This window comes from Musa acuminata, chromosome BXJ1-11, assembly GCF_036884655.1.
Source record: "Musa acuminata AAA Group cultivar baxijiao chromosome BXJ1-11, Cavendish_Baxijiao_AAA, whole genome shotgun sequence".
In the NCBI taxonomy this organism is placed as follows: domain Eukaryota; kingdom Viridiplantae; phylum Streptophyta; class Magnoliopsida; order Zingiberales; family Musaceae; genus Musa; species Musa acuminata.
The window spans coordinates 25,043,822-25,070,333 of record NC_088337.1 but is presented as its reverse complement, the minus strand read 5'-3'; the positions used below and the strand labels follow the sequence as shown (position 1 = coordinate 25,070,333).

General features: G+C 40.8%; 3 protein-coding genes across 6 annotated transcripts; 2 read left to right on the top strand and 1 right to left on the bottom strand.

Annotated features, from left to right (window-relative positions):
• Positions 1-1,726: 1,726 nt before the first annotated feature.
• Positions 1,727-9,455, bottom strand: LOC135596463 (probable magnesium transporter NIPA2). Its single transcript, XM_065088507.1, has 8 exons — positions 9,117-9,455; positions 8,826-8,982; positions 8,529-8,585; positions 6,890-6,980; positions 6,647-6,807; positions 6,316-6,443; positions 6,094-6,231; positions 1,727-1,972 (listed from the first exon to the last, which is right to left on the bottom strand). Exons 2-8 carry the CDS (start codon positions 8,950-8,952, stop codon positions 1,727-1,729), a joined length of 948 nt encoding a protein of 315 aa, XP_064944579.1. The 5' UTR covers positions 8,953-8,982; positions 9,117-9,455.
• A 1,111-nt stretch (positions 9,456-10,566) lies between these two features.
• On the top strand, positions 10,567-13,645 carry LOC135583633 (GTP cyclohydrolase 1-like). Its single transcript, XM_065090178.1, has 2 exons — positions 10,567-10,932; positions 12,326-13,645. The coding sequence occupies exons 1-2, from the start codon at positions 10,698-10,700 to the stop codon at positions 13,555-13,557; spliced, it is 1,467 nt and encodes a 488-aa protein (XP_064946250.1). The 5' UTR covers positions 10,567-10,697; the 3' UTR covers positions 13,558-13,645.
• A 1,993-nt stretch (positions 13,646-15,638) lies between these two features.
• Positions 15,639-26,255, top strand: LOC135597348 (probable glucan endo-1,3-beta-glucosidase A6). Of its 4 annotated transcripts, none has more exons than XM_065090176.1 (9): positions 15,639-16,606; positions 19,385-20,586; positions 20,722-20,953; positions 21,065-21,283; positions 21,812-21,930; positions 22,078-22,969; positions 23,109-23,261; positions 23,435-24,760; positions 25,924-26,255. In XM_065090176.1, exons 7-9 carry the CDS (start codon positions 23,195-23,197, stop codon positions 25,959-25,961), a joined length of 1,431 nt encoding a protein of 476 aa, XP_064946248.1. In that variant the 5' UTR covers positions 15,639-16,606; positions 19,385-20,586; positions 20,722-20,953; positions 21,065-21,283; positions 21,812-21,930; positions 22,078-22,969; positions 23,109-23,194; the 3' UTR covers positions 25,962-26,255. The 4 variants fall into 4 exon arrangements, with proteins under 4 accessions (XP_064946248.1, XP_064946246.1, XP_064946247.1 ...); XM_065090174.1 differs by having other exon boundaries at positions 21,048-21,283; XM_065090175.1 differs by having other exon boundaries at positions 21,034-21,283.
• The last annotated feature ends 257 nt before the right edge of the window (positions 26,256-26,512 follow it).

Here is a 26,512-nt window from a genome sequence, read left to right as displayed (position 1 = left end):
TCATGCATAGGGAGTTTAGGAACGACATTGGTACCAACTTCACTATGTGCATGAACTTCATTCCAAGAATCACTTGGAAGTCATCTAGTGGCATCGTCATCATGTTAGTACCCGCTCCATGTTCCGATCTTGATGGAAACTCTCTTTACCAACCCGGAGATTCGCTTGGCCTTCGAGTTCACCGCCTTCATTCGACTTGGGTTCTTCTCCAAGATCAGCCCAAGTCGTTTTGCTTCTCGGTCGGTAATAAAGTTGTGGGTAGCACCCGTGTCCACCATCACATGGGTCGTTTGGCCATTGAGCTTAATGTCTACGTACATCAGCTCGTTGCTTCCTACTTTTTATGGTTTTGTCTTCATGTTCTCCCCCACTTGACCCCGCATAGCATTCAATAAACACATCCTGCTCATCGCGGACTTGTTCGACCAATTAGGCAAAGCCAAGTATGTCTCCAACCTCGACCTCCGATCAGGGTATTGGCAGATGCGCATTGTTGAAGGCGACGAAGCAAAGACTACCTGCATGACCAGGTATAGAGCGTTTGAGTTCTTGGTGATGCCTTTCGGCTTAATCAACGCTCCGACCATGTTCTGCACTCTTATGAACCAACTATTCAAAGAGTATTTGGATAAGTTTGTGGTCGTCTACTTAGATGATATCGTCATCTACAGCCAAACGCTCGAGGAGTATATCGAGCACCTTCGAACAATTTTCAAGGTTCTCAGGGAGAACACTTTGTTCATGAAAAGGGAGAAGTGCTACTTTACTCAAACATAGATCTTTTTTTGGGGCATCGAATCAATGATGGCTTCATTCGGATAGACAAATCAAAGGTGCAAGCTATTGCGGAATGGCAAACTCTAAAGAAGATGCCAGAGTTGAGATCCTTCCTTGGTTTTGTCAACTACTATCGGTGCTTCATAGCGGGGTATTTGAAGCGTGCAACTCCACTGATAGAGAGCATGAAGAAGGAGCAGCCTTGGAGGTGGTTTGACAAATGTGAAGCAGCATTCCTAGACCTGAAGGTTGTTGTGTTGAAAGAACCAGTGCTCAAATTGTCGAACTATGGGAAGCCCTTCGGAGTCCATATAGATGCTTCAAACTTCGCTATTGGAGGAGTACTCATATAGGAGGGTCACCCAGTGGCTTACGAGAGCCGCAAGCTCAACAAGACCGAGCGACGGTATCTGGTGCATGAGAAGGAGATGACAGCGGTCCACTATCTACAAGTTTGGCAGTAGTACCTTCTTAGATCGTAATTTGGGCTGAGGACAGACAACATCGCTTTGAGTTATTTCCAAACTCAAAAGAAACTCTCCCCAAAGTAAGCACGATGGCAGGACTTTTTGGTTGAGTTTGATATGACAATGGAGTACAAGCCCAGAAAAGTAAATGTCGTGGCTGATGCATTGAGTCAGAAAGTGGAAATGAATTCCATACAGTTGGAAGGCAGAGGCCAAACAAGTCAGTTGCACTCCACTTTCCTTTCCAGGATCAGGGATGGACTGTACAATGATCCTCAGGCAGTAACCCTGTTGTAACTCATTAAAGAAGGCAAGGCATAACAATTTTGAGTCCAGGAGGGACTCATTTACACAAAAGGGAATAGGGCTTATGTTCCTCAAGTGGACAATTTGAGGCATTAACTCTTAAGAGAGTATTACGACTCCCTTTGGGCTGGACATCCGAGTATTCACAGAACCTTAGCTCTCGTGGAGAGGGACTTCTACTGGCCAAAGATGAGGACTGATATGGAGGAATATGTTCGAACATGCCTCACTTGCCAACAAGATAAGGTGGAGCAGCGGAAGCCGGTGGGACTTTTAGAGCCGTTGCCCATACCAGAAAGGTCGTGTGAGAGCATTTTCTTAGACTTCATATCAAGCTTGTCGGCAATTGAGGGACTCGGATCAATACTCGTGGTGATCGATCGATTTTCAAAGTATGCAACTTTCATTGCTGCACCCCTACACTGTTCAGCAGAGGAGTCAGCCAAGCTGATGATGAAGAATGTGGTGAAGTATTGGGGAGTCCCACACAATATCATCAGTGATCGAGACGCTCGGTTCCTGAGACGATTTTGGACCGAGCTATTCAAATTGTTGGGGTCTAAGTTATACTTCTCCACAAGCCTTCACCCCTAGGCGGATGGCCAAACTAAAAGGATAAACTCGCTCTTTGAGAAATATCTTCGGCACTTTATGAGTGCTAACCAACGAGATTGAGTGAAGCTATTGGACATAGCTCAATTCTCCTATAACTTGCAGCGGAGCTCTGCGTCCAACAAGAGCCCATTCGAGATCATTACAGGACAACAACCGTCAACACCTCACATCTTGGCTATTGAGTATACTGGGAATAGTCCGTCAGCATATCACTTTGCAAAAGAATGACATCGAAATACAGATATTACGCGAGCTTACTTGGAGAAGGCGGCCAAAAAGATGAAGAAGCAGACTTGGGAAGGCAGCCGCAGGAGTTCAAAGTCGGCAATTTGGTGTTGGTAAAGCTCCAACCAGCATCACTCTAATTCTTTAGGAACAAAGGAATAAAGTACACAAAGGATTGGTGCGCAAGTATGAAAAGTCCTTCCCAATTATCAGTAGAGTAGGCAGCATCTTCTACAAGTTACAACTGCTGGCATGGCTTAAAATTCATAATGTTTTCCATGCCAACAACTTGAAAGCCTACCACTCAGATCCGCAAGATACTTCCCAAAGTGTTCCAACTCGGCCACCCCCCACCAGAGCCTCATATGAAAAGCGAGTTGAAACCATTTTAGCGGATCGCAAGATAAAGCTACCCAATGGTGCTGAACAGACCGAGTACTTAGTGAAATGGCGAAAGCTTCCCCGAAACAAAGCCAGTTGGGAGCCTGAAGATGCCTTACGATATAAAGAAGCAACCATCAATAACTACCAACAAGCGTTGACAGTTTAAGTGGGGGAGAATGTCACGAACGATCATCGTGCACCTACAACAACTTCGTTCAACGAACCGTTCGTCGCTTTTGCATGCTTGTACTAAGACATGGCAGCATGTTTTACCTTAGTTTTGTGTGTTTTTGCTTATAAAAATACATATTCGAACAGGTTGTAGCACTGTAGTGCGACCGCTCGTCGCGCCGACCCAAACTGCCCAAAACAGCTCCGTTTTCACATGTCGTGGCTTGTTTTCTATAAGTCGCAGCTGCACGTGAAACATCAGCCATCTCAGCACCCTGGAACCCCCCGAGTGGCACTGGGATGGATGAGGCTTCGGTATATTATCGGGTGTTGAAAAATCTTTACAAGTTCATACGTTAACTTGATGGGAACTTGCCTTCGCACCCGGCACCCGATGAGCAATTGTTTGTGGACTTGCAACTATTCGTTCTACCTTCTAAAGTCCTTGTTCTCTCCTTTCTCTCTTTTCTCTCTTGCACTCAAGGTGCTTGCTAAATTGCTTATAAAACTTCCTTCTCCGCGAGGCGTCGGGAATTATTCGTCGCTCTTTTTTAGTCTAATCAACTTTCTGTTTTATAGGTCCTTCGGGACCTGTACGAGTTTGCAACTAGGCTGAACCTTTGTGGACGTATATTTCGCAAGGGCGCCTCATGATTTAGGCAATCTCAGCTAAGTCCGAGGTGTTAGCGTAAGGGTGCTTCACAACTTAGGCAACTTCTGCTAAGTTCGTGACTTTGCCGCAAGGGTGCCTCACGACTTAAGCAATTCCAGTTAAGTCCGTGACAACCCGATGAGCAGTTGTTTGCGGACTTGCAACTGTTCGTTCAACCTTCTAAAGTCCTTATTTTCTCCTTCCTTTCTTCTCTCTCTTGCATTTAAGATGCTCACTGAATTGCTTGTAAAGCTTCCCTCTTCACGAGACGTCAGGAATTGTCCGCTACTTGTTTTCAAACTAATCAACTTGCTATTTTACAAGTCCTTCAGGACCTGCATGAGGTTATAACTAGGCTGACACTTTGCGGACGCATATATTGCAAGGGCGTCTCATGGCTTAGGCAATCTCAACTAAGTCTGAGAAGTTGGCACAAAGGTGCTTCACGACTTAGGCAATTCTAACTAAGTCCGTGACAATTACCGTAAGGATACCTCACGACTTAAGCAATTCTAGCTAAGTCCATAACAATGCGGTGTGAAAGTGCACGTATTTATCAAGATGTGCGATATGGGAGTGCATATATATATTATGACATGTAATGTGAGAGTGCACGTGCATGTTATTACATACGATGTGGAAGTGTACATGCATGCTATTACGTGCGATGTGGGAGTGCACGAACATATTTACATGCGATGTGGGAGTGTATGTACATGGTACAATATATAACGTGGAAGTGCATATGTTATGACGTGTGGTGTGAGAGTGCTCATATATGTTATGAAATGTGATATTAAAGTTCATAAATGTATTATGATTTCTAATAGCATGCACTACGAATTATACTCGCATGGACATGTTATGTTTTACTTAAAATTAAAATTTTATCTCCTTATTATGCATTTATTATGTTATGAAGCATCTATTATGAAAAGTTTTATATATTTGTATATACGATGTACGGTGTGAGAGTGCATGAATATTTTATGTTATGTGATGCTGGAGTTCATGTATGATTTTCTCTTGCATACTTTGAATAAGAGTTTTATCGCATTATGCATCCATCAAGTTACGGGATGATATATTGTCAAAATGACTATAAGAAGATATAGACGATGACTAATAAGCATTTTATATATATATAAATTCTAGACATGATATGTATTTGCTTTTTTTTTTTAGTTAAGTGTTTATCACATATGTACAGGTGTCAAACACGACCAATACCGGAAAAACCTTGTCATTTTGTTTAGCATATTTTAAAGTTGCCCACTTTTTCATTATGTAATTGTTAACAGCATAAGTAAATAGAAAGGTAGCATCCTATTCCAATCATGCATATAGGATACAGACGAAAATAGGAAGGGTATTATAGGGCTAATTATATATTACCCTCTATACTAGCTACCTTTAGCATCTCGATCCCTATACTTTAAAAAGTTACATCAGCATCCCTATAGTTACAAAAGTAAAACATCTAGGTCTATTTATCATAATGTCGATGATTTTACCAACAAAAACATGAATAAAAGGATAAGAAGATAATTTTAATATTTTAATTGGTGGTGATGAACAACGTCAATGGTGGCAGATGGCGACGCCACTAGGGGTCACGGGTGGCTGTTGTGGATGAGAAGAACGAAAAGGTAAGGGTCGCTCTGCGTCAGTGTCGATGTAGATGCAAAGCAGCTCTTACCTCTCACCGTCGCTCTCCTCATCCAAAACAACCATCCGCGACCCTCAGCGACATCATCGTCCGCCACCACTAATATCGTTCGCTACCACTAACTAGTGTTAAAATTACTATTTTATCTTTTGGTTTCATGTTTCTATTAGTAAAACTAACATTGTTAGGATAAATGAACCTAGATATTTCACTTTCATAATTATAGGGATGCCAATATAACTTTTTAAAGTGTAGAGATCAGGATGCTAAAAGTAGCTAACTAAGGAGTAATATGTAACTAGCTTAGTGTCACACCTATATACATTTGATGGGATTATGAAATATCACTAGCAAACAATATTCCTATAACTAGTCCACCTAAACATAGTTTAAAATTAAAACATACAGTATGAAGAAGAAATAGGTTTTCAGTAACTTATCATCAGCTATCTTTTGGGCTTACTATTGCTACTTCTAGTGCAAATAATTTATTATGAGCAAACTAATCAACTGAAATTAAAAAGCTAGCATAAGTGCAAACTTCACAACTAGGTTATCAAGGTTTCAAAATATATACCAACTTTGATACTTTTCTGGACCATAAGAGATCTGTTGAGACATCTTTATGCACTAACCACTAGAATGTCTAAACAGATCTCTCTGTCTCCCCCTTTCTCTCTCGATATCTCTCCCTCCCCTCCTCCTCCATCTATTATATTTACCTAAAATTACCATGCATGTTAACTACTATTTACCTTTTAATTAAGAAAATGTTATTATTGAAGAAGTTTCTAGATTAACATATGCAAGCTGCAAAACTGGGTTACCTTGTTCAGATAATTCATCTGCATGAGGCAACACATTACTACGACAAGTATGAAAATCCAAGTCTGGACATAGACAAATTGATTCATCCCCGAAAAAGTTAGCTTTAAAGCAATGCCCACTGCTTTTACACTCATAACCTGCACAGACAGAAAAAAGAAGAGATAACACTAATGGAAGCAAAAAAAAAAAGAACTTGTACATTTTGTGGTGTGCCAAAGTACCGTCAAGGAACCCATGAGTGAGCAAATTCCAACATATATCACCATATGTGTTTGACCATAACGAGGAACTAGCTGGACAATGAAGAAAATGACCAAGAACAGGACCACACAAGCATAAGAAATAAAGCCTGAAGGTAAGAAATTACTTTATTAGTTTGCTGAAATCAGAATGTCCCAAGATTTGCAAAGTGCAGACGTTTTTTAATCAGAAGAAGTATACCAAGCTTCATGTTGAAAATTCATAAAATGCATGTACCATATGAGCAAATCTGGATGAACATGAAAACATTAAGAAAACCACCATGACAAAAAGCATCTGGATCGGCCTTACCTGGTTCAGTGGCAAGGTACCACACTTCCTTAACTGACTCAATGTCTTTTTCTATTGGAGCATGCAAAACAATACTGGTAGAACCCACAACACAAAGAACGCATCCAAGGACACCAAATATGTGCAGTTTCTCATTCAACATGAAATGAGCGAGCACTGCACTGTAAAGGATAGCTTTGGTTAGAAATACTTTAGATTGGCTTATAAAAGTTAATTTCAGGACTGACACAGTTTTCACCATACCTGACAATTATACTAAGTGCTCCAAGAGGAGTCACAAGAATTGCGGGAGCAAATGCATAGGCAGCAAAGTTAGCTGCCTCACCAAGTATCACTGGAGGCAGTAATTGTTAACAGCAATAAATCACCAGAGTTGTCAGAATGCAGGAGGCAATAAATTGTTTCCAGAAATGAATCACCAAAATTGTCAGAGTACAAGTAAAAGTTGATACAATGTAAAGTGCATCATTGACCAATACAGTATGCTGGGCAACAGTGTAAAATTACAGTTGTGTGGTGGATTAGAAGACAAAATACAAACATATTTGCATCTGTGGTTTCAAGTGAAAAGAGATAAACAAAACTTTCCCTCTTTTCTAAGTTATAAGTGCTCTTATGTGATCAAATCAAAGAGAACTACTCACACAAAATTCAAGCATAAATAGAATTGATCTAAGCAAAATAGTAATTACATGCTGTTAAGTCCTGTTTCTAACCAATATAAACCCATTTAGTTGCAAATTATCAAGTCTGCTAAGTGAAGAATATAAAAGAGTTATTATATGAAGGAAAAAATTCATATAATTATGCCCATCAAATTATCTGTTTTAGGTTCAAAGGGTTAGCATATATTTTTAAATGATAAATGGTGAGGGTGAGCTTTGGTGCCATGGTTAGGTTACTTATTATGTGAGTGATAATAATTCAAGTCATCAGACAGCCTCTTTGCTTGCAAGGTTAGGCTGCATAAATTAGTCTCCCCAAACTCATTGGTAGGAGACTTAATGTTAGGCCACCCAAAATGACTAGTATGTTCCTTCTTAGGTTCAACAGGTGTAGCATTCCTCATGAAGCAAATAATCAACCAAAATTATCAATTGTGTTCAATATGCAGGTGACACTATGATTTGAATTTGAATTTTCTTGAAATATGTTCTTTTTCTTGTCCTTGTGAAAGACCGTTATTCTCAAAGTTAAGCTTGAGGTTGAATCTCCACATGCAATAAAAACATTTCTATAAGTTGACTTCAAACACTCTTATTGTCTCTTTTCCATAACTAGTTTGCCACAATTGTAAATGCAAAACATAGCCAGATACAACCACAGATAGACAAAGCTACTTGGTGCCAAAAATTCCAAATTGTCAAAGTTGATTAAGCAAACTATTCAATGATAAGCACTCAAGTATGGTACCTAGAAATTTCTTGATGGGGTTAACTTCTCATTTTCCAGTATTGTGAAAACATACCCTTCATTAACACTTATCTTGGTTGAGACTGAAGATGATAATAGATTACGGAACAAGTGATCCTCACAAAAAATATTTGAATTCTGGCCTAAATTAAGAACCAAATATATCTTAGACATAATCAGTTTGTTTCTAGCCAATTAGGAATTGTCTGATTCTACATACCAACACCATTAACAAATTGTTCATTTATTCAAGTGTGGATTATGGAATTTATAGAAGTGAATCCTTGTTTATCCACAATTAAAGCAGGAAATTTGATGGCAGAGAAATTCTTTGCAACTGTTGTGCATGCAAGATCAAGTGAAAGTTTAACAATTGTTACAATGCTGTCATATATTACGATCGGTCAGGTCTAGGAACACTCGGATACTCCTTCAGATAACAAATGGGAAAATTGAACATGGTACTCACTGGTCAGCATTCCAGCCCACCATAGAGGCTCATACAAGTATGAGAAACCTCCCGATCCTGAAATGTTGAAAGGAAAACATAAAAAGCAATTACAAGCTATGGAAAATATTACAACTCGTATGCAAACTAAGAGACAATGTCTTGACAATGAAGTTTGATTCTGTAAGACACAGGGTACCATTCCCGGTTTACCAAAAACGGCATATTTAGGGTAAATTCTGAAAAGCTTTCGTGATCAAATCAACAGCAATAAAACAGAAACAAAGACTAATAATTCTCTATGAAGAAAGGCAAGACCTGCACTGACTCCATAAGCTCCTGCTCTTTTCAGCCCCTTCTTCTTCACGATGAAGCTCGATCCGATGAAAATACTGGACGACATGGCCAACACGAGCCCCCGAATGTTATCCACCGACACCCCCATCCCCGAACCCTCAGATCTTCGAATCAAAATCTATAAATCCATCAAAACCAATCCTCATGTAAATTTCAACATAAAAAATAACAAAATGAACCAAAAAGAGGCATCTTTCTCTATGAATCCAAGAAACTCCGGTTTTTCCAACCAAAACCGCGATCGGCACCCACCAAAACGATCGGAACGGGGCGAGCGATCCGAAGGTAATGGAGAACTGGGGGGAGCTCATGGGGATGGAAGGGGAGGAGGTGGGGTGGGGGGAGGCGCAACAGAGCGCAACGGGGCAATTCTGCCGATGGCTCTCTTGGGGTCCCCAAGCCAAAACAGGGTTCGTCCCCGTCATTTAAGCGCTCGCCTCTCCGACTCCCGCGCTAAGGCTCGTTCGAGTTGTGCGTCTGCGTCTCCCTACATCGGAACGCCCCTTGTGATGCTCAAACTCTAACCCTTGGATTTAGGATCGACGGGCTTTGTACGGTCAAAAGGGACTCAACAACGGTACGACAGCGATGATATAAAAGAAGGAATTTTTGCATATATATTCTTGCAAATGATGGAAATAGCATTTTCTCTCCACTAAGTTTCATTATTGCACATATATAATTTTGTACATATATCCCTTCAAATATTTGAAATGCCCAAATGTGCCATTTCAATTGGCATCCATAACTCTTATTACTCATTTATATTATTGAAATTTTTTAATATATTACTTTAAATTTCTTTTACTACTTTTTCATATTTAACTGAACCCTTATGTTTTCAGCATTTTTTAAATGAATATTAACAGACAGTCAATCTTATTTCATTTGACGACTTAAGTAATGATGTAACTCTCGTCATGTCCGTCATCTAATCTTTCCTCAAGTCGTGCAGAGAAGGATGTTTGTAGGGAGATGTCGTCTGCTTACGGTAGATGATCAAATTATTATTATTATTATTATTATTATTTAATTTTATCTTTCAAATTGAATTTGGACTTTGGATGTTCTTTAATTTCGATAAACATAGGTATTCCAATTGAATATTTTCTAGTTTACAGTAGGAATCTAATTATCGTAGGAATCCGTGTCAATTCAACCCCACTTAAAGCAGAGTTTAAGCATAAATATAATAGGAAAGGATGCAATCCAAATAGAAGTTGGATTGGATTTGAGTTCGAGTTCTTAGTCCATGTGCAGACACGTGCTCTCTCACGTGCCCTGAACAGTTTTGGTGCAGGGGCCCTCGTCGTTCATGTACCCACCAACCGTCACTTCAGTTTGACACCCATCGCATTGATGACCGATCCTTAGCGGGCCCCACCCCTCTTGCCCCCCATCCCTCGTTCCTCAGACGGGTAGGCGACCGTCGCTGGCACTCTTTACGGGGCCCACCGGGAATCCTACTCCGCATCACCTTCTCCCTCGTATGATCTCGTCGGATCACCGTTCTTGCTTCTCGAGATCAGTACAAATGCGCTTTACGATCCGTGCAGATTGACCTTGGGAACGCTAGCTCACGGCCGTATATATGAAAAATTCAATAGGATTATTCGGCTTACTCGGACGGCCACCCCCATTCCAATTGGAGCCAACAAGTGGGTTCCAGTCCACTTTATATATTTATTGAAAGAGGGAAGAGCGGATATTAAGAAAGGATTGGCGGATTCTATGCACACATCCCGAGGAGGAACTTCCATCGTTGGGGCATTTGTTTCCTTGTGATCTGTCTCCTTCGCGCTACCCTTTCTCGCTCGGCCACCGGCGAGCGGGATGGGGGCGCTCGACGCTGGCTGCTGCTTCGAGGACGAGCTCGATGACGGGTACTTGGAGGTGGCAGCGGAAGAGATCGGGTGCGAATCTGGGGTGGGCTCCGGGTCCGACTCCGCCCGGGCGATCGAGGACGCCGTGCGAGTGTTGCTGCAAGGCCTCGGGGAGGACCACGAGCGGGAGGGGCTCCGCAGGACGCCCCATCGCGTCGCCAAGGCGTTCCGGGAAGGAACCAGAGGTGGGTGCTTACTTCCGTAGATCGTTTTCTTAGATTTGCCGGTTGGCCCTAGGTGCTCGGTCCCTTGGGATCCAAACGTGATCTTTGCTTCGATCGTTGCTTGAAGATGGAGTTTTTTTGGCAGATCCTCGTGGTTTCATGGCTCTTGACCACGCCTTTCCTTTCCTTTGTCATCGCGCTCTGTTTGTATTTTCTTGGTGTCGAAAAGGGAGACCTTTTGCTTCTTTCCTTTGGTTGATAAAACGGAACTTTTAGCTTTAAATCGATGTCGATAAGCCGGCATTTTTATGTTAAACTTAGTCTCTTTCACCTGGCGATTGCGTCACTGCTAAAACTTTCCTTGTAGGTTGAACTATAATCGTTCATTGTTCGACAGTCTCGGTGCCTGTTTCCGCAAAAAGGAAGGGGTTTGCAAGAGTTTCTTTCATCCGTAGGAAGAATATATTTCACTGTTGTTGCTTCCTTTTTTTAGCCATAGATTCGATCCTTTTACAGCAGCAGTTGAACTTTAGCTATGTTGAATCTTGATCTTGGGTTTGCCTCTATCTTTGCTCATTGTAGGCCTCCGAGTTATTATTGTCAGCAATCCTCACCTGTTTGCTAATCCGAGTGATGTGGTTTGTTAATAATGATTTGGTCTTTCTATAAATCAGTTAATGCTATCTTTGCAATACTAAACATGCTTATTGTTCGATGACGATATGCTTCTGTTTTCTAAATATTATATATTTTTTGTTTACTTATTTTATAATTATTCTTATTAATGTTTTTCCATGTCAGTTACTGCTTGTTAGTTTCTTTGCTACATATCTGCGAAATAGATCTTTGAGCTGGTGTTGTTAGTCCTTATATTCCTAATAAATTTCTTTGATTCAGATGATGGTACTTGCTGTTGATCTTACATTTGGCTAGTCAAAGTTTCTTTTCTATTTGAATGTCTCAAGATATAAAAGTATTGTTTTCTTTAAACTTGTTCTGCCAGTAAATTCTCAACGAGTATCAACCTTCTGTAATTCATAGATAGTAGCTGTTCACGAGTTATCACATTCTAGGTACTCAAACAGGGGATTGTGAGAATGAGTTTTAGTTTTTAAAGCAAATTTTACCCAGAAAAGGGAATTTTTATACGAATGAGTGTGTTCCTATCAATGTTCACCTCTCAGTCGCACCATGTTTAGATAATTTTTCCCCACGACTCTAACATGTCAAGGCTCAAAGAGGATTCTAAATGAGTTTGTGTTCAAATCAAATTTATCCTCTCATTATCACCATTTTTGGATACTTTTATTTCCTTACAACTCTAGCAAGTAAAGATTTAAAAATAATTCACTTTAATTGGTAGAAATTTTAAATCATTTCAACTCTTGATTCAATCTGTTGTTTTCTGTCTTAGGTTACAAACAGAAAGTAAAGGACATTGTTCAAGGTGCCTTGTTTCCCGAAGCTGGTTTGGACCCTGGTATTGGTCATGCAGGAGGAGCCGGTGGGCTGGTGGTTGTTCGTGACATCAATTTATTTTCATACTGTGAATCTTGTTTGCTTCCGTTCAGTATCCAGTACCATGTTGGTTATGTGCCGTTAGGAGGACGAGTTGTGGGTCTAAGCAAACTATCCCGAGTTGCAGATGTATTCGCAAGGAGGCTTCAAGACCCACAAAGACTGGCAAATGAAATTTGTTCAGCACTACAGAGTAGCATCAAACCTGCTGGAGTGGCTGTTGCTCTTCAATGTTCGCACATACAATTTCCCGAAGCCCTCAAGTGTACTTCCAATCCGCGGCACCTATCCAAATTGGATAGGCAAGGGTGGGTAAAAGTTTCAGCTTCTTCAACTTCTGGAGATTTTACAGAAGAAGAAGGCTCTGTGTGGGATGACTTCTTGGCACTTCTGAAGCTAAGAGGTGTAGACATCGAAGCAGGAGATATGAATCGTTCTCATGTTCCATCTTGGTGTCCAGTACAGTCTCTGGAGACACCTTTGTACAATGGCCATTGCACAAAGAGCTCTAAAGTTGGTAAGAATTCTTCCAAGACACATGCTGCAATGGTGGCTGCAGTAGCTTCAATTCTCCACTCCCTTGGTGAAGATCCATTGCGGAAAGAACTTGTCGGCACCCCATACCGTTATGTGCAGTGGCTAATGAATTTTAAGAGTTCTAACTTGGACCTAAGGTTAAATGGCATGATTCATAGGGAAGTGAGCTCCTCTAGTGTGACAGATGAAAATGTTACTCGGTTGAATGAGATTCTGTCTGTGTTGAACATTCCCTTTTGCTCGCAGTGCGAGCACCATCTCCTGCCATTCCATGGTGTTGTGCACATAGGGTACTTAGATAAACAAGAAGGTAAATGTATTGAGGGATCCATTTTGCGATCAATGGTCCATTCCTTTGCTTGCAAGCTCCAAGTTCAAGAGAGATTAACTAGGACTATAGCTGAAGCAGTTTATTCTATTTTCAACAGTGGAGTAATGGTTGTCGTGGAAGCTCGCCATATCTGCATGATATCAAGAGGGATTGAGAAAGTAGGAAGCAACACAGCGACAATTGCTGTATTGGGTCAATTTTCTACTGATCCAATAGTCAAGCATTTGTTCTTGCAGACAATTGCCAATAGCACTTCTTAGTGGTGACTTGTCTGATAATATCTGAAAGATTTGATCCGATTATATCTGATTCTACATTTTTTCCTGTTAATGCTGAGATTTTACATGACAGGAGGTAGTATTTAGTTGCCAAGAAATCCTATAGTTTTATCACTTCCATGATTTTCTGTTCAGTTTCCAGAAAATACATCAATCATGTGGTTGTAGGAATAATACAGCATCAAATTGGAGAAATGACTTGTATTTACATTATCAAATGCGGTCTGCCTACTGATGAAGAATAATCTTATAGAAATTGTTCTTTATCCATTTATTAATCTTGCATATACACTCATTCAGTGTTTGCAGATGGTAATATTTACGCAAGGCGTGGGGTTCATCAATATATATTATACTCTTATTTTGATAAATGTGGTTTAATACTTTAGGGTTAAAACATGCTATACAATTTGTTTGATCTACATTTTACTGCAATTGGTGGTCATTCTTTTCATTTTCTTCTATCTTTTTGGATAGACTTTTGTGTTTTTCTGCTTTGGTTATTTTTAAAGATGAACTTTCAGCTATAAACTTGACTTCTTTATGTTAACCTCAGCTTGTTTAGCTGCTTGCTAAAATTTGGTGCTCTGTTCTGCTAAGCTGAAATGTTTTGTTTCACCTGCCTTGCTTTAACTCTTGCCAAAAAAAGGGTTTTCATGCCCTTCTACACAAATGCAAAAGAAGAAAGAGGAAAAATTGAATTGCACTAATGATAAACGAAAGCTTTGAGAGCCAAAAGTAATAATAATTATTATCTTAGTCAATAATAAGTATCATCTTAGGCAATGAGTATCAAATATGTATCATCTTAGGCAATAATAAATATGATTTCTAGAAAGTTCTAGGTAAAACTTTCATGGGTCATGTCAAGGCTCCAAGATCAAATTCCGAAATCAAATTACATTATCATCATTTATCCTTAAAAATATATATAATTTTTAATTAAATAAAAAATCATTACAAAAGTAACACCACTTGTAGAATATAATAAAAAATTATTTTTATAAACATAAGTTGTGATAAATTTATTTATTTATTTTTGTGATCCCAAGTCTCTCTAATAAATACCATAAAAACAAATCATAACTACGAACATGGATAATATTAAATGCATTTTCTATTTAGATAAAGAAAATTTGTCACAACAGTAACACCACATGTCGCGTACATATATTACTTGGGCAACAAAAAATCTAATTTAATAATCAAAAGAACACCACAAGAGTAATTCCACTTGTAAATAATAATTATTATAAATTTATGAAAAAAATATATAATTTTAAATTTTTTTCAGATAACCCTCCAACCTTAAGAAATTCTTACATAGCATCTTTTTAAAATGACTATTTTACCCTTATCGACCATCATACTCTGTCTAGCCCCTAGTCACCCCTCGATCCCGATGGTTGCCTCCCTTTGCTTCTCCCTAAATAACCTCTTGTCACTATGGCACTGGCATAACTATGTATGAAAGTGACTAGCAACAAAGGTCTCACCCTTATCAAACCTTAATAGTTATCGTCCATTCTCACTACTTCATAAGATTTGTCACTCACAACTCTCATACGAGGAAGAATGTGATAATTACTCTGATACCTTTTCTTCTCTCGTATAAGGATTGTAGACGAAGGACCCTACAAAATAGACGAGGACTTAAAGACAATGATAAAAGTAATGCAAGATGATAATATAGGGAGGATGAGATGACGATGAGTTTGACAAGCATGGGTAAAACGATTTTTCACATGACTATGAGCCAAAATTTCTCGGGTGCTCGATACAAAATTATCAAAATTAAAGAATATATATATATATACATACATACTTATATATATATATATATATGTATGTATGTACATACATACATATATATATATATATATGTATGTATGTATATATATATATATGTATATGTGTATATATATACATATATATATATATATATATATATATATATATATATATATATATATATATATATATATATATATATATACATACATATATGTATGTATATTATATACATACGTTCCATAGCCATTTGACAGCCATCTTTGTTTTCCCATGGTGGTTATGTAGAGGGGAACTGCAAGGGAAGGCAGATTGGAACAGAACCGCCAACAACATCAAACAAGGAGCAAAGATTACAGCGATCGAACAAAGCTCCAGTCTTTTCTTCTTCTATGATTCCCTTCCCTCGAGCATCTAAAAAGGGTCCCCTGAGAGCTGAGAATTATCTCGAATATCTAGAGAGGTAACCCTTCTCCCGCTTTTGCTCGCGCCAGCCGCCTCATGGCTCTGGTTTTTGTATCGAGACGGCGGAGGGTTTCGGCGCTGGGGTCGGGATAATGGTCTGTTGAGGGTTCTGGGAGTGATCGGGAGACTGGATGATGGCGCCTGCTTCTCGGGCTGGTTCCGGCTACTGGATTTTCTTGCGGGGGTTTCCTCCGTTGTTGAGGAAAGGAGGCGGCTTGTTCATCCCCGATTGTGGTTTTGGAGGCCCGAGATTGATCATGGTTTAGAAAATGGAAGAGGGCTGCACTTGGAAACCCTTCTGGAACTTGCTTTTAGTCACGTGTAGTCGCTTCAGATGTGCAACCCTAATGGATCTTGGTTCTTTCCGCTGATCACTGGCCTGTTTGCGTTCTTGAGGTGCCATAGAAATGTGAGTTTATACAAAGGAAAAAGGGGAACAAGATTTATCTGACAAGTTGAATTTGGGTACCTTGGGTTACATTTTTGTTCTATTGGAAGTTTATTTTCCTGGGATTTCATTATGATGCACCAAAAAGTGTAAATATAGTCATTCTGGAGCTTGAAATTAGCGTGTGGACAAGGCTTATGAGCAGGAGCACCGGCGGTGGTTCATTCCCTAACCGGAACTACTGAACTGGATATTGGGACTTTTTGGTCAGCAATTGGCAAGTGTGCAGTAATGTCACGCTGCTTCCCGTATCCACCACCAGGACCAGGATACGAAAAGAAGGCGAAGAATGTTGCAAGGAGTGACTACGTATACTTACTGGCAAAGGTTATTCCATAAGCTTATGGAAGCATGCTTGCTTTTATTAGCTTTGAATGGCTTTATTTAGTTGTTTTGCCAAGCACATAGAGCTTTGCCTTGGCATTTGATAGTGTAAGTCAGGCAATTGATGAATTGCTTTGAGAATGTTATTTTTGTATCAACTGATCATAGCATTTTTTGGAAGTAGATAACATGTCAACTGCATTGTGGGCCCTACGGTAGGATGAGCAACTTTGGTTAAATTTCATCATACAATGTATCTAACATTTAAATTATCCAAAATAAAATCATAGCCGATGTTTTAGGTGGAAACAGAGTTTGTTAATAAATTGTTTGAGTAGCTTTCGCTCACCAGATAGTTGTATAGATTCCTTTCCCAAGGGAGCTAAACAGAAAATGTTGCTTCAATTTAAAGTTGGTTAAATTAAATGAGCATTCTTATATACGTGTTCATATTTCGGTTCCCATCATGCCATTTTGATATTTGTATGTTTTTCAACTTGCCATTCTTGTTCAATTGCCTCTATTCGGTCAACTTTAGAGGCTTCAAGTTAAGAAACAACTGATTGTTTCAACTGATAAGGCTTCAACTTTGGCACAGAGAGATTGAGCACTCACCTGGAAGGGAGAGAGTTTTGCTGAATACTGCCAGGCCTGTGCAATAGCATGCATGGGCAGCAACTGCATATTGCATTAAGGACTCTTTGGTTTATGGTTCTCACAGCTGCATGTGTTCTTGCAATTTTGGCTGTGAAGTTCTTGTGGATATACAACATTAGCAATATTTCATCTGTTGCTTAATAATTTATTTCCCTTGATAATTGACTATTGAAAATGCCGGTGGCATTATGGACTGAAATTTCTTATACTGTGGAATGAAATAAGGGGGAAATTTTTACTAGTCTTGGAAAAGTCTGATTTTTTATCAATAACCTAGGCAGTGTGCTTTTTCTGGAGAAACAGCTATCTGCAAAATGGTTTGTGATTAATTTTGTCAACTCGTACATTTGATTAGTCATTTCACATGGGCTCTTGGATATCATTGTTTGATTTTCTTTATAATTGGGTGAAAGTTTGCCAACTAGATCATCAAAGACAATAAATGCGTAAAATGTAAAATGTTCTAAAATTTAATTCTTCCTGTTTAAGGGTTAGTGCTAACATCTCTTCTCTTGATGAAGGTTTCTTTCATAGAATACCTTTTCTTCCATCATTTCTTTCTTCTTAGTCAATCTGAAACTATTGTTGTTATGAATGGGCATCAAAGGCATTCATCTTAGTCATCATTTTTTCCCACCATTCTGAATCCCATTGCTTTGATATAAATTTTAGATGACATTTATAATTCCTGAAAATAGTTTTCATGAGTAAAATGCCTAGTTAAAAAAGGTTTATTAAAACAGTAGATTAGTTGAAGAAAACTATGAGGTGACTAGTTTAGTTTGGTATCCTTTTTTCTTTCATTTTCAGTCTGCTCGATGCATTTATCAGCTTAATCAGAATCCATTATACATTTAATTGATATTAACATGTGATTGACTTTCTTTTGTGTCTAACCACACTCTCGAGTGTTCTATTCTCATAATGGGGAAGCATATTGTGGATTACTTCTGGAAGTTCTCTTTATGATAATTTCATTATTCAGTTGTCTAGATGAAATAAGTATGATTTTTCTATGTGAGACTCGTCATTTCAGATATATTCGAGGGATATTTGCAAGGATTTCAATGGAAGATAAACTGAATTTCATTTCTAAAATTAAAAAAAAAACTTTTTCTGTATATGTTCCAATATATTTGTGTTGAGTATCAATGGGGAGCTGCTGAGTATATTAGATATAAGAAGGCATCCTGTATTGATGGAGAATATTAGAAGAACATACTGTAGAGTCATGGTCTGCAGTACCGAACTGTACCGCCTGGTACGGGCGGTATGTACCGGTCCGATAGGTTGCCGGTATGCGGACTGCTTGTTACCGGTCCGAGTGCACTGTATCACTGTAGCAGAGCTACAGTACTCGGCACACCTGAGTATACCGCTCGGTACACCCAGGTGTACCGAGCGGTATACCGTACCGTACCGGTACCGAGCCCAGATCGAAACACCGGTACGGTACGATATTGCGAACCTTGCTGTAGACTATTTCTTAATGTTATTTTATCATGGTGATTGGTTTTATCTGAGTAAAGTAAAATCTGTCCTATATGAAACTCACTGGTTACAAACAATGTGTGGCATCTGAAATGTTCTTTATTGTGATGAGACATAACTTGATATTTGAAATGTTCTTCTGTTGTACTTTATGGATATTTGTTAGCTTCCATACTCTTCTAGGTGGTATTGTGATTTCTCATTCAGGAAGAGGACAAGAGAGATTTCTAGCTTGTTATTTAGTTCTGTAGGTAAATGGTCTATGTTACATGTTCTTTTCATGCTTTGATCTTTGCTGTAGGTAAAGATTGTTTTGATCTTTGCTGCCTTGCTTTCTAAATGTTTTGTTAACCATGCGTGCAACAATTGAAAGTTGTCCATGAGAATATCAAGTTACTGACTGTAACTCCTGCAGTAAATAAACTATTAGATGTTTGTCTCTCAGAATTTGCAAAGGCACATGTTGACTGTAATTTTTATGTGACCTTTGTTTTTGTAGTGCTGTTTTCAGTTTTCAATTAATCATGTTGGCAGTTTTTCATCCTTCATTAATAGTTAGTGCAATAACTTAGAAGTGTGATTTACTTATTCTGACAACTTTATTGTAACCAAGAATTGGACTATTGTTTTCAGGCGAAGCACAATGAGAAAAAGCATAAAAAGGAGAACAGGGATACAGAAAAAAGGGAAGGTAAAAAAGGAAGGGACAAAGACCAAAGAAAAGACAAACACAAAGAACAGAAAAATCGAAGAGAAAGGCACAAGGGTGGACGTGGGACATATAATGATAGGATCGAGAAACCGATTCAATGTCACCATAAAGACAGGCTGGAGGGCAGCTGGAAAACTGAAGATATTAAGCATTACAAATTAACTGAGTTGTACTATCAGATCAAACTTGAAGAGAAGGTTGAAGCAAATGGAATGGTCGGTAACTCCACTAGTTTCATCCAAAGAAGCTTTGATGGATCCGGTGCTAAAGCTGCAAAGCTTATGGAAAGAGTTGCAAGTATTATTGTCATTTCTGCTTCTATGTATTCTTTGCCTTGGAGAAACAATGGGATGGACAGCAGATAAATTGCCTAGTTTGATTCAAAGTCATACCGAGGCTTCTGGATCTGCAAATGCTGTTAAAAAAGAATGAAATACAGCTAATTTGGTTCCAGACTTCATTTATCTGGGGCAAAGAGGAAATGGTGGTAATGAACAAAGAGGAAGTGGACTCAAGGGTTTCTCTTCAACAAAGATCTGATGGTCCATACATCACAACTGCAGTGGAAAAGGAGAACTGCAAATGAAACAAAATTGTTGTTCCTATTAGCATGGTACAAAGATCTTCTAATGGTTTGTGCCAATCAGCAGAAAGCTCTACGATTCTGGCTCATAGAAAAGTTGATGCCATTGGCCTTGCAAAGAAAACAGAGGACAGCAGAGAAATCAAGAAACTGGTTCCAAACATCTTTATAGAGCAGAGAGAACAGGGGGAATTGGCCAACCAATTGAGAAGGTTGAAGCAAAAGTATTGAGGGGAAAGAGAATAAAATGGTAGGGGACGCTTGTGGTAGAAATGACCCAAGATGCATGAGCAGTGGTCAGGATAAGAAGAACAAGGACAAGGACAAACTCAAGGAGAAAGGAAAAGAGAAGACAAAATCGAGACATGAATATGAGCAATAAAATAAAGAATATGATGAGATAAGGGATGCAGGAAAAAAAGGATTGGATAGGTATTTCAAATCTAGAACTGCTAGCTTCTCAGAGAGACAAGAAAAGGAGTAGCAATACTGATGAAAATAAGAAGAGAAAGGAACTTGAGATGAATGGCCTTCTGCATGGTGCGTAATTCTTTTTGGCTGCTCTATTTAGCTGCTTTCCTTTGATTCTGCAGGCATCATTTAGTTTTATGGTATTGTAGATGTCATTGCCTTTGGTTATAATTATGTTTCACCTTGTGTGCTTTGTCATTACAGAGAATGATATGCTGCCTGATAAATTCCAAAGGACAACTACCCACACAGAAAATGGGATGCTAGTGGACTCGTCCCATGTTTCTTGTTCTTCCATGAAGCCTGAGGCCATAAATAACATTAAGGCAGAAAAACTTTCTGTAAGTAATGAGGAACACATTCTAAATGGTGTAGAAATGCCTCCACCATCCTCAGATGAATCGAGGTATCCAGCTGTTATAGACAATTCAAAAGGGTGAGTTTCTTTGAAGCCTCACTGTGATTTCAAGTATCTCAGTGAAATATACTCCATGTGCAAAATGGATGATTTGCCAGAGTATGATGACCAGGAATGGCTATACTGCAGCTTTCGACTTCAATCAAAACCAAAGACAGAGCTTGAGGCTAATGAGACACCTCAAGTGTGGGCTGAGGCAATAAGAATTGGGTCCGAGAGTGTTCTCGCTTTGCCCTATGCCGTTCCATTTTTATATCAAACTTCCTTTATACCTGATTCATATTGAAGATATGGTAGCAGGACCGAGATACACAACCTATTTATTCTTGCTGCCTTTCATCCCTTCAGGTATGAGTTCTGATTTGCTGCAACAGTATTACATGTTACCAGTGGCACACAGGACCATTTTAAGCAAGATCTTTGCTGACTCATATAACGCTAGTGGTGAGATGTATCTGATCTTGCAAGACCTGGGTACATTAACTTGTGTAAGTTGGAGGATATGAAATGTATCAGGTGGAAATGAACTTGTAGACTGCACTGTTTTTAAGTGCATAGGTGGATTACTGGGGAGGAGAAACTGCATAAATCGACTCATAATGACTATTCTTATGATGGATGGGGTGTTCCTGCTACACTGATACACAATTTCGGTTTATGTAAATCTTTTTCAGAAGAGGAAATGTACAATAGAAGGGAAAGAGAACCAACTTAAAGAGGCATTTGTCATTCATTGATATCTGACTTACATATAGGCCTACTTTGTTTTGACATGGGGAAAGGATATTTTGTTTTGCTTTGGTAGAGGATTCATTCTTTGAGTTCTTGTTGTGCAATATATTTTGGTAGCTGATGCATGTATTTATTTGGTTGCAGAAGCTGAAATGTAGATGTCAGTCACTTGGCATCCTAAATATATCTCACATCGTGGATGCTCAAATGACTTCTTGAAGCCACAATAATGAAAATGCAGCGATGGCATACTTCTGGACAAGGTACTGAGTTGATGATTTCATTGGGCATATTCAAGTAATGCAATTGTTTCTTGTGATTAATCTTGCATCTTTTTTCCGAGCATCAAAGTGTTGCTACTCTAACGTTGTTCTTTTTCCTGTTTAACACTTGTGACTTTTCCCTCACAGAAGAAGTGAAATGACTGTACAAATAGGAGCCTCAACCCTGTCTCGAGGCAGGCATTCACTGGACAAGATCCGAGTACGTGGCTTCCACCCGCGCACTGCTGGGTAGCGCCTAGGAGAAGCGCCGTTCCCTCGCTGTCTCTTGCCGCACGTCAAACAGCGGCTGCAGATCCCGTCACAGTCAACGTTCTGCCCCGGTGGGATAGGCGCCGGCGAGGAGGCAGGAGCCTGGACCCTGGTTTGTGGCGGGTACTCACTGGAGTACGTGGCCTCCGCATGCGCACCTCGTGGGAGAAGGCTCGGTCCCCTCGCTTTCTCCTCCTGCACAGCAAACAGAGGCCGGTTGTCCCCATCACCGTCAACGGTCGACCGCAGAGGGACCGGCCCAGGGCCAAAGGAGGAGCCTGAACCCTGTCTTACGGCGCGTACTCACTCGACAATATCCGAGTACGTGCCATCCGCTCGCGGACCACTGGGCTGCGGGTGTGACTCATCCGAACCAGAAAACAGCATCTGAAGGTCCCCAGCATCATCAGCGATAGACGGCTACGGGATGGGGGCCAGTGCAACGGTAGAAACCTGAACCCTGTCTCGCGGCGCACACTCTCACTGGCCAGAGTTGTCCATGGGAGAGGCTATGTCCCCGCGCTGTCTCCTCCGGCATGGCAAACGGGTCCCCATCATCGTCAACGTTCGAACGGCTCTTTCCTCTGTTTTCTTTATTCCCGGCGCTTTCTTTCTCCAAAACTAAGAAGTAAAAGCGGCAGAGCGCACGCATCCAAAGGAAGCCGAAGCCAGGGCGAAACAAAGCGCAGTTCTTTCGCTCTGCTACCAAGAACAGACTTGAAAACACCACCACGACAATCTCACCCTCGCTCTCTCTCTCCATTGATTGGTACTGTTTAACCCTTGTCGTCTTACTTCCGGTAGCTGAAGTGGTTCAACTCGCCATGAATGCCTTTTTCATTTACCCCTTGGAATTTCCTATAAAGGTCGCAACTTTCCTGACTCCCCGAGTTTATTGTGAGTTGCAGCGCTGCTAATTTCCCGTGTTGGAAGCTCGAGAAACGGAAGAGCCGAGGAATCCAGAGAAGAGAAGCAGCTTTCTTCGCGCCTGACCATGCTGCGGCACAGAGAAATGGCCCTCCTCCCTCTTCTCATCCTGCTCTGCTTCTTCTCTTCGCTGGGTAAAGCAATCGCTCGTTTGTTTCTCTGCTTTTGTTTTCTTCGCTCGATGTTCTTCGTCATATGTGCTTCGTCTTTGGCTGCGCAAATTTGGATATTTTTGGCCCTTTTTAGGTCCAAAGGTCTGGTTTTTATCTGCTTGTAGTGCTTTGTGACGCTCTGTTCTCGTCTGTAGCAGCGAAAGGTGGGAGATTTGCGAGGCTGGGCATCAACTATGGCACCCTCGGAGACGACCTCCCCTCCGCCGCCCGCTCCGTGGCCCTCCTCCGGTCCCTCGGCGCCGGCGCCGTGAAGATCTACGACGCCAACCCGGCCATCCTCCGCGCCCTCGCCGGAACCCGCCTCCGCGTCTCCATTATGGTGCCCAACGAGATAATCCCCTCCCTGGGCACCAACGCCTCCCTCGCAGACGCCTGGGTCGCCGCCTACCTCACCCCCTTCTACCCCGCCGTCCGTGTCCGCTACCTCCTCGTCGGCAACGAGATCCTTTCCTACACCTCCCTCGCTAGCTCCACCTGGCCTTTTCTCGTCCCTGCCATGGTCAACATCCACCGCTCTCTCATCGCCCGCTCCATCCGCGATGTCAAGGTCAGCACGACCTTCGCCATGGACGCCCTCGGGATCTCCTTTCCGCCCTCCGCCGGCGCCTTCCGCTCGGACATTGCCGAACCGGTGATCCGACCTCTCCTCCGGTTCCTTCACAAGACCCGCTCCTACTACTTCGTCGACGCCTACCCTTACCTTGCCTGGGCCTCGAATCCCTCCTCCATCCGCCTCGACTACGCCCTCTTCACCGCCAATTCGAGCTTCAACTACTTCGACCCCGGAAGCAAGCTGACCTACACCAACCTGTTGGACCAGATGCTCGATGCGGTGGCGGCCGCGATGGGCCGTCTAGGGTTCGGCGACGTCCGGATGGCCGTGGCCGAGACTGGTTGGCCGAACGCCGGTGACCTGGACCAGATTGGAGCGAATGTCCACAACGCGGCCACTTACAACCGGAACCTCGTGCAGCGGATGGCGGCGCGGCCTGCGGCGGGGACGCCGGCCAGACCAGGGGCGCTGATGCCGGTGTTCATCTTCTCGCTTTACAACGAGAACCAGAAGCCGGGGCCGGGGACGGAGCGCCACTGGGGCTTGCTCTACCCCCACGGGAAGATGGCCTACGATGTGGACCTGAGCGGGCGGCGGCCGTTGGCGTCATACCCGTCGCTGCCGCCCCCGGAGAACAACGAGCCGTACAAGGGGCGGATATGGTGCGTGTTCGGCGGTGGTCGGAGGGCGGCGTCGAACGCGACGGCAGTGGGGGCGGCGCTGGCGTATGCTTGCGGGCAGGGGAACGGCACATGCGACGAGATCCGGCCCGGCGGGCCTTGCCACAAGCCCAACACGATCGTGTCGCACGCCTCTTACGCCTTCAATTCGTACTGGCAGCTGTTTCGGCGGGCCGGTGCGACGTGCTTCTTTGACGGGCTCGCCTTGCAGACCAAAACAGATCCAAGTAAACGCCACATCCTTCTTCCTGTAGAATTTTATGTCAGCATTATTGTCCATAACCTGTTCGCTGAAAGGTCACACTGATGCAACTAATGCAGGTTTGAATGAATGAGCTAGGATTAGATGACAGCAACTTTTACGGCTAACAAAGCAATTACGTCGAGAGCAACTTTCTAGATTAGTAAAGATAATGTGACATGCACCTTATTATAATTAATGGCAACAGATTGGAATTTAATTAAGAAGGGTGTAAATGGTTTCGATTGAATTGTGATAAAACAACAAACACCTAGCTTCGGTTTTAAAAAATTTAACGGCTTAAGATTATGTTTTTGTTGTTATATATATATCATCTGTTCTCGACAATTACTTGCCTGAGTTTGGCAGCTACTGAGAGTGCAATCTATCTATCTTTCTGGTATTCTTGTAGTAAAATTTTGGTATATCTACATCCATATGATTGGTGTAAGTCTTTGTTTTCATGGAGTTCTTTGTCTAAAGTATTATAACAAACAGATCATAGAGATGACCTTAAATACTGATGGTAGTTACACTTGCTATTTTATGATATGATCGACTTTATTATGAATCTCTAATAGTTGATACTGAATAGCATATTGGAGCCTAATGTGTACAGAAGAATATTGAAGAAAGTAACATTATTCTACTTTTCAATGAGTAGTATTTATTTGACAGGTTAGACAAGAACAAAGTAATATTCTATCTTCACAAAATGATTTGGAAGATTAGATGCACAAGCATTCAACTTAAACATGATGTTGCCATTCAACTTGATGCTAAGAAACAATTTCATGTCTTAGTATCTAATGCTTTGAGGTTTAGAATTGCTAAAAGTTATTAAGGGCTTTGCAAAAGCTGGTTTTCTTCATGATAAATATTGTGGTCATGATATTTTCGAGGAAACTAATTCACTCTATGCTTTCTGCGATACTGTCTTATCACTGATACCATTCATATTGCTTCATTAGTATAACAGTTTACGAAATTGTAGATATTATTTTCATGGATGGACAAATGTTATATACCATCACACTATGGTTTTACAATCATGTGGTGAAATCGTAAACTGATGCTTGTATGATTTATTGCTGTATTTGCTGTCTTGATCGACATTGGACGGTTAGATTGACCTGATGATTTCTGCAGGTTATGGATCGTGCAAATACCGAAGTTTGGCAAACTAAGCAGATACTAAAATGTATTGAGGACACCATATTCAAGACTCTGTGAGTGAGATTAGTTTGCAGTGGTGTCTCAGTTTTGAGGATGGATATATCTACATAAATTCGATGATGTTTCACTTCGCCGTCCATATATTCTCTACATGTATCTCTTTTAAACTCCCTTTTTTTGGCATTTTTATCCATTATTGCACTTCATGTAGTGTGTTGATATCAAATGATCGATGTGGTAAACATGGTAGTATTTATCTGGGAATGTGATTTCTAATAGAAAAACTTTGTTGTTTTGGTAGCAAAGTGAGTCTAGACAATGCCACAAGGAAGGTTGGAGTGAGAAAGAAAAGATTAGTTTTAGCCAAAATTCTATTCTTTAGGAATGTGTGTTGAGTTTTTGACATATTTGGTATTAGAGTTGTGATGGATTATCATTTTTAGATAAAAATACTGTTATAAAATTTAAGCATTTTAATAATATTATCGATGATCCGAAGTCTCGAAATAAAATTTTACAATCATAATTCAAAACGAACTACAAACTCAACTTTTAAAATGAA

Bases quoted from the DNA above. Each gene is read 5' to 3' on its own strand.
- LOC135596463 (XM_065088507.1), bottom strand. From the start codon at position 8,952: ATGGGGGTGTCGGTGGATAACATTCGGGGGCTCGTGTTGGCCATGTCG. The intron at 8,586-8,825 runs GTCTTGCCTTTC...TCAACATTTCAG, and splicing joins AGCTTATGGAGTCAGTGCAG to GATCGGGAGGTTTCTCATAC. The intron at 6,444-6,646 runs GTAAGGCCGATC...TCTTACCTTCAG, and splicing joins GTACCTTGCCACTGAACCAG to GCTTTATTTCTTATGCTTGT.
- LOC135583633 (XM_065090178.1), top strand. From the start codon at position 10,698: ATGGGGGCGCTCGACGCTGGCTGCTGCTTCGAGGACGAGCTCGATGAC. The intron at 10,933-12,325 runs GTGGGTGCTTAC...TTTCTGTCTTAG, and splicing joins GTTCCGGGAAGGAACCAGAG to GTTACAAACAGAAAGTAAAG.
- LOC135597348 (XM_065090176.1), top strand. From the start codon at position 23,195: ATGCTGCGGCACAGAGAAATGGCCCTCCTCCCTCTTCTCATCCTGCTC. The intron at 23,262-23,434 runs GTAAAGCAATCG...TCTCGTCTGTAG, and splicing joins CTGCTTCTTCTCTTCGCTGG to CAGCGAAAGGTGGGAGATTT. The intron at 24,761-25,923 runs GTAAACGCCACA...TGATTTCTGCAG, and splicing joins GCAGACCAAAACAGATCCAA to GTTATGGATCGTGCAAATAC.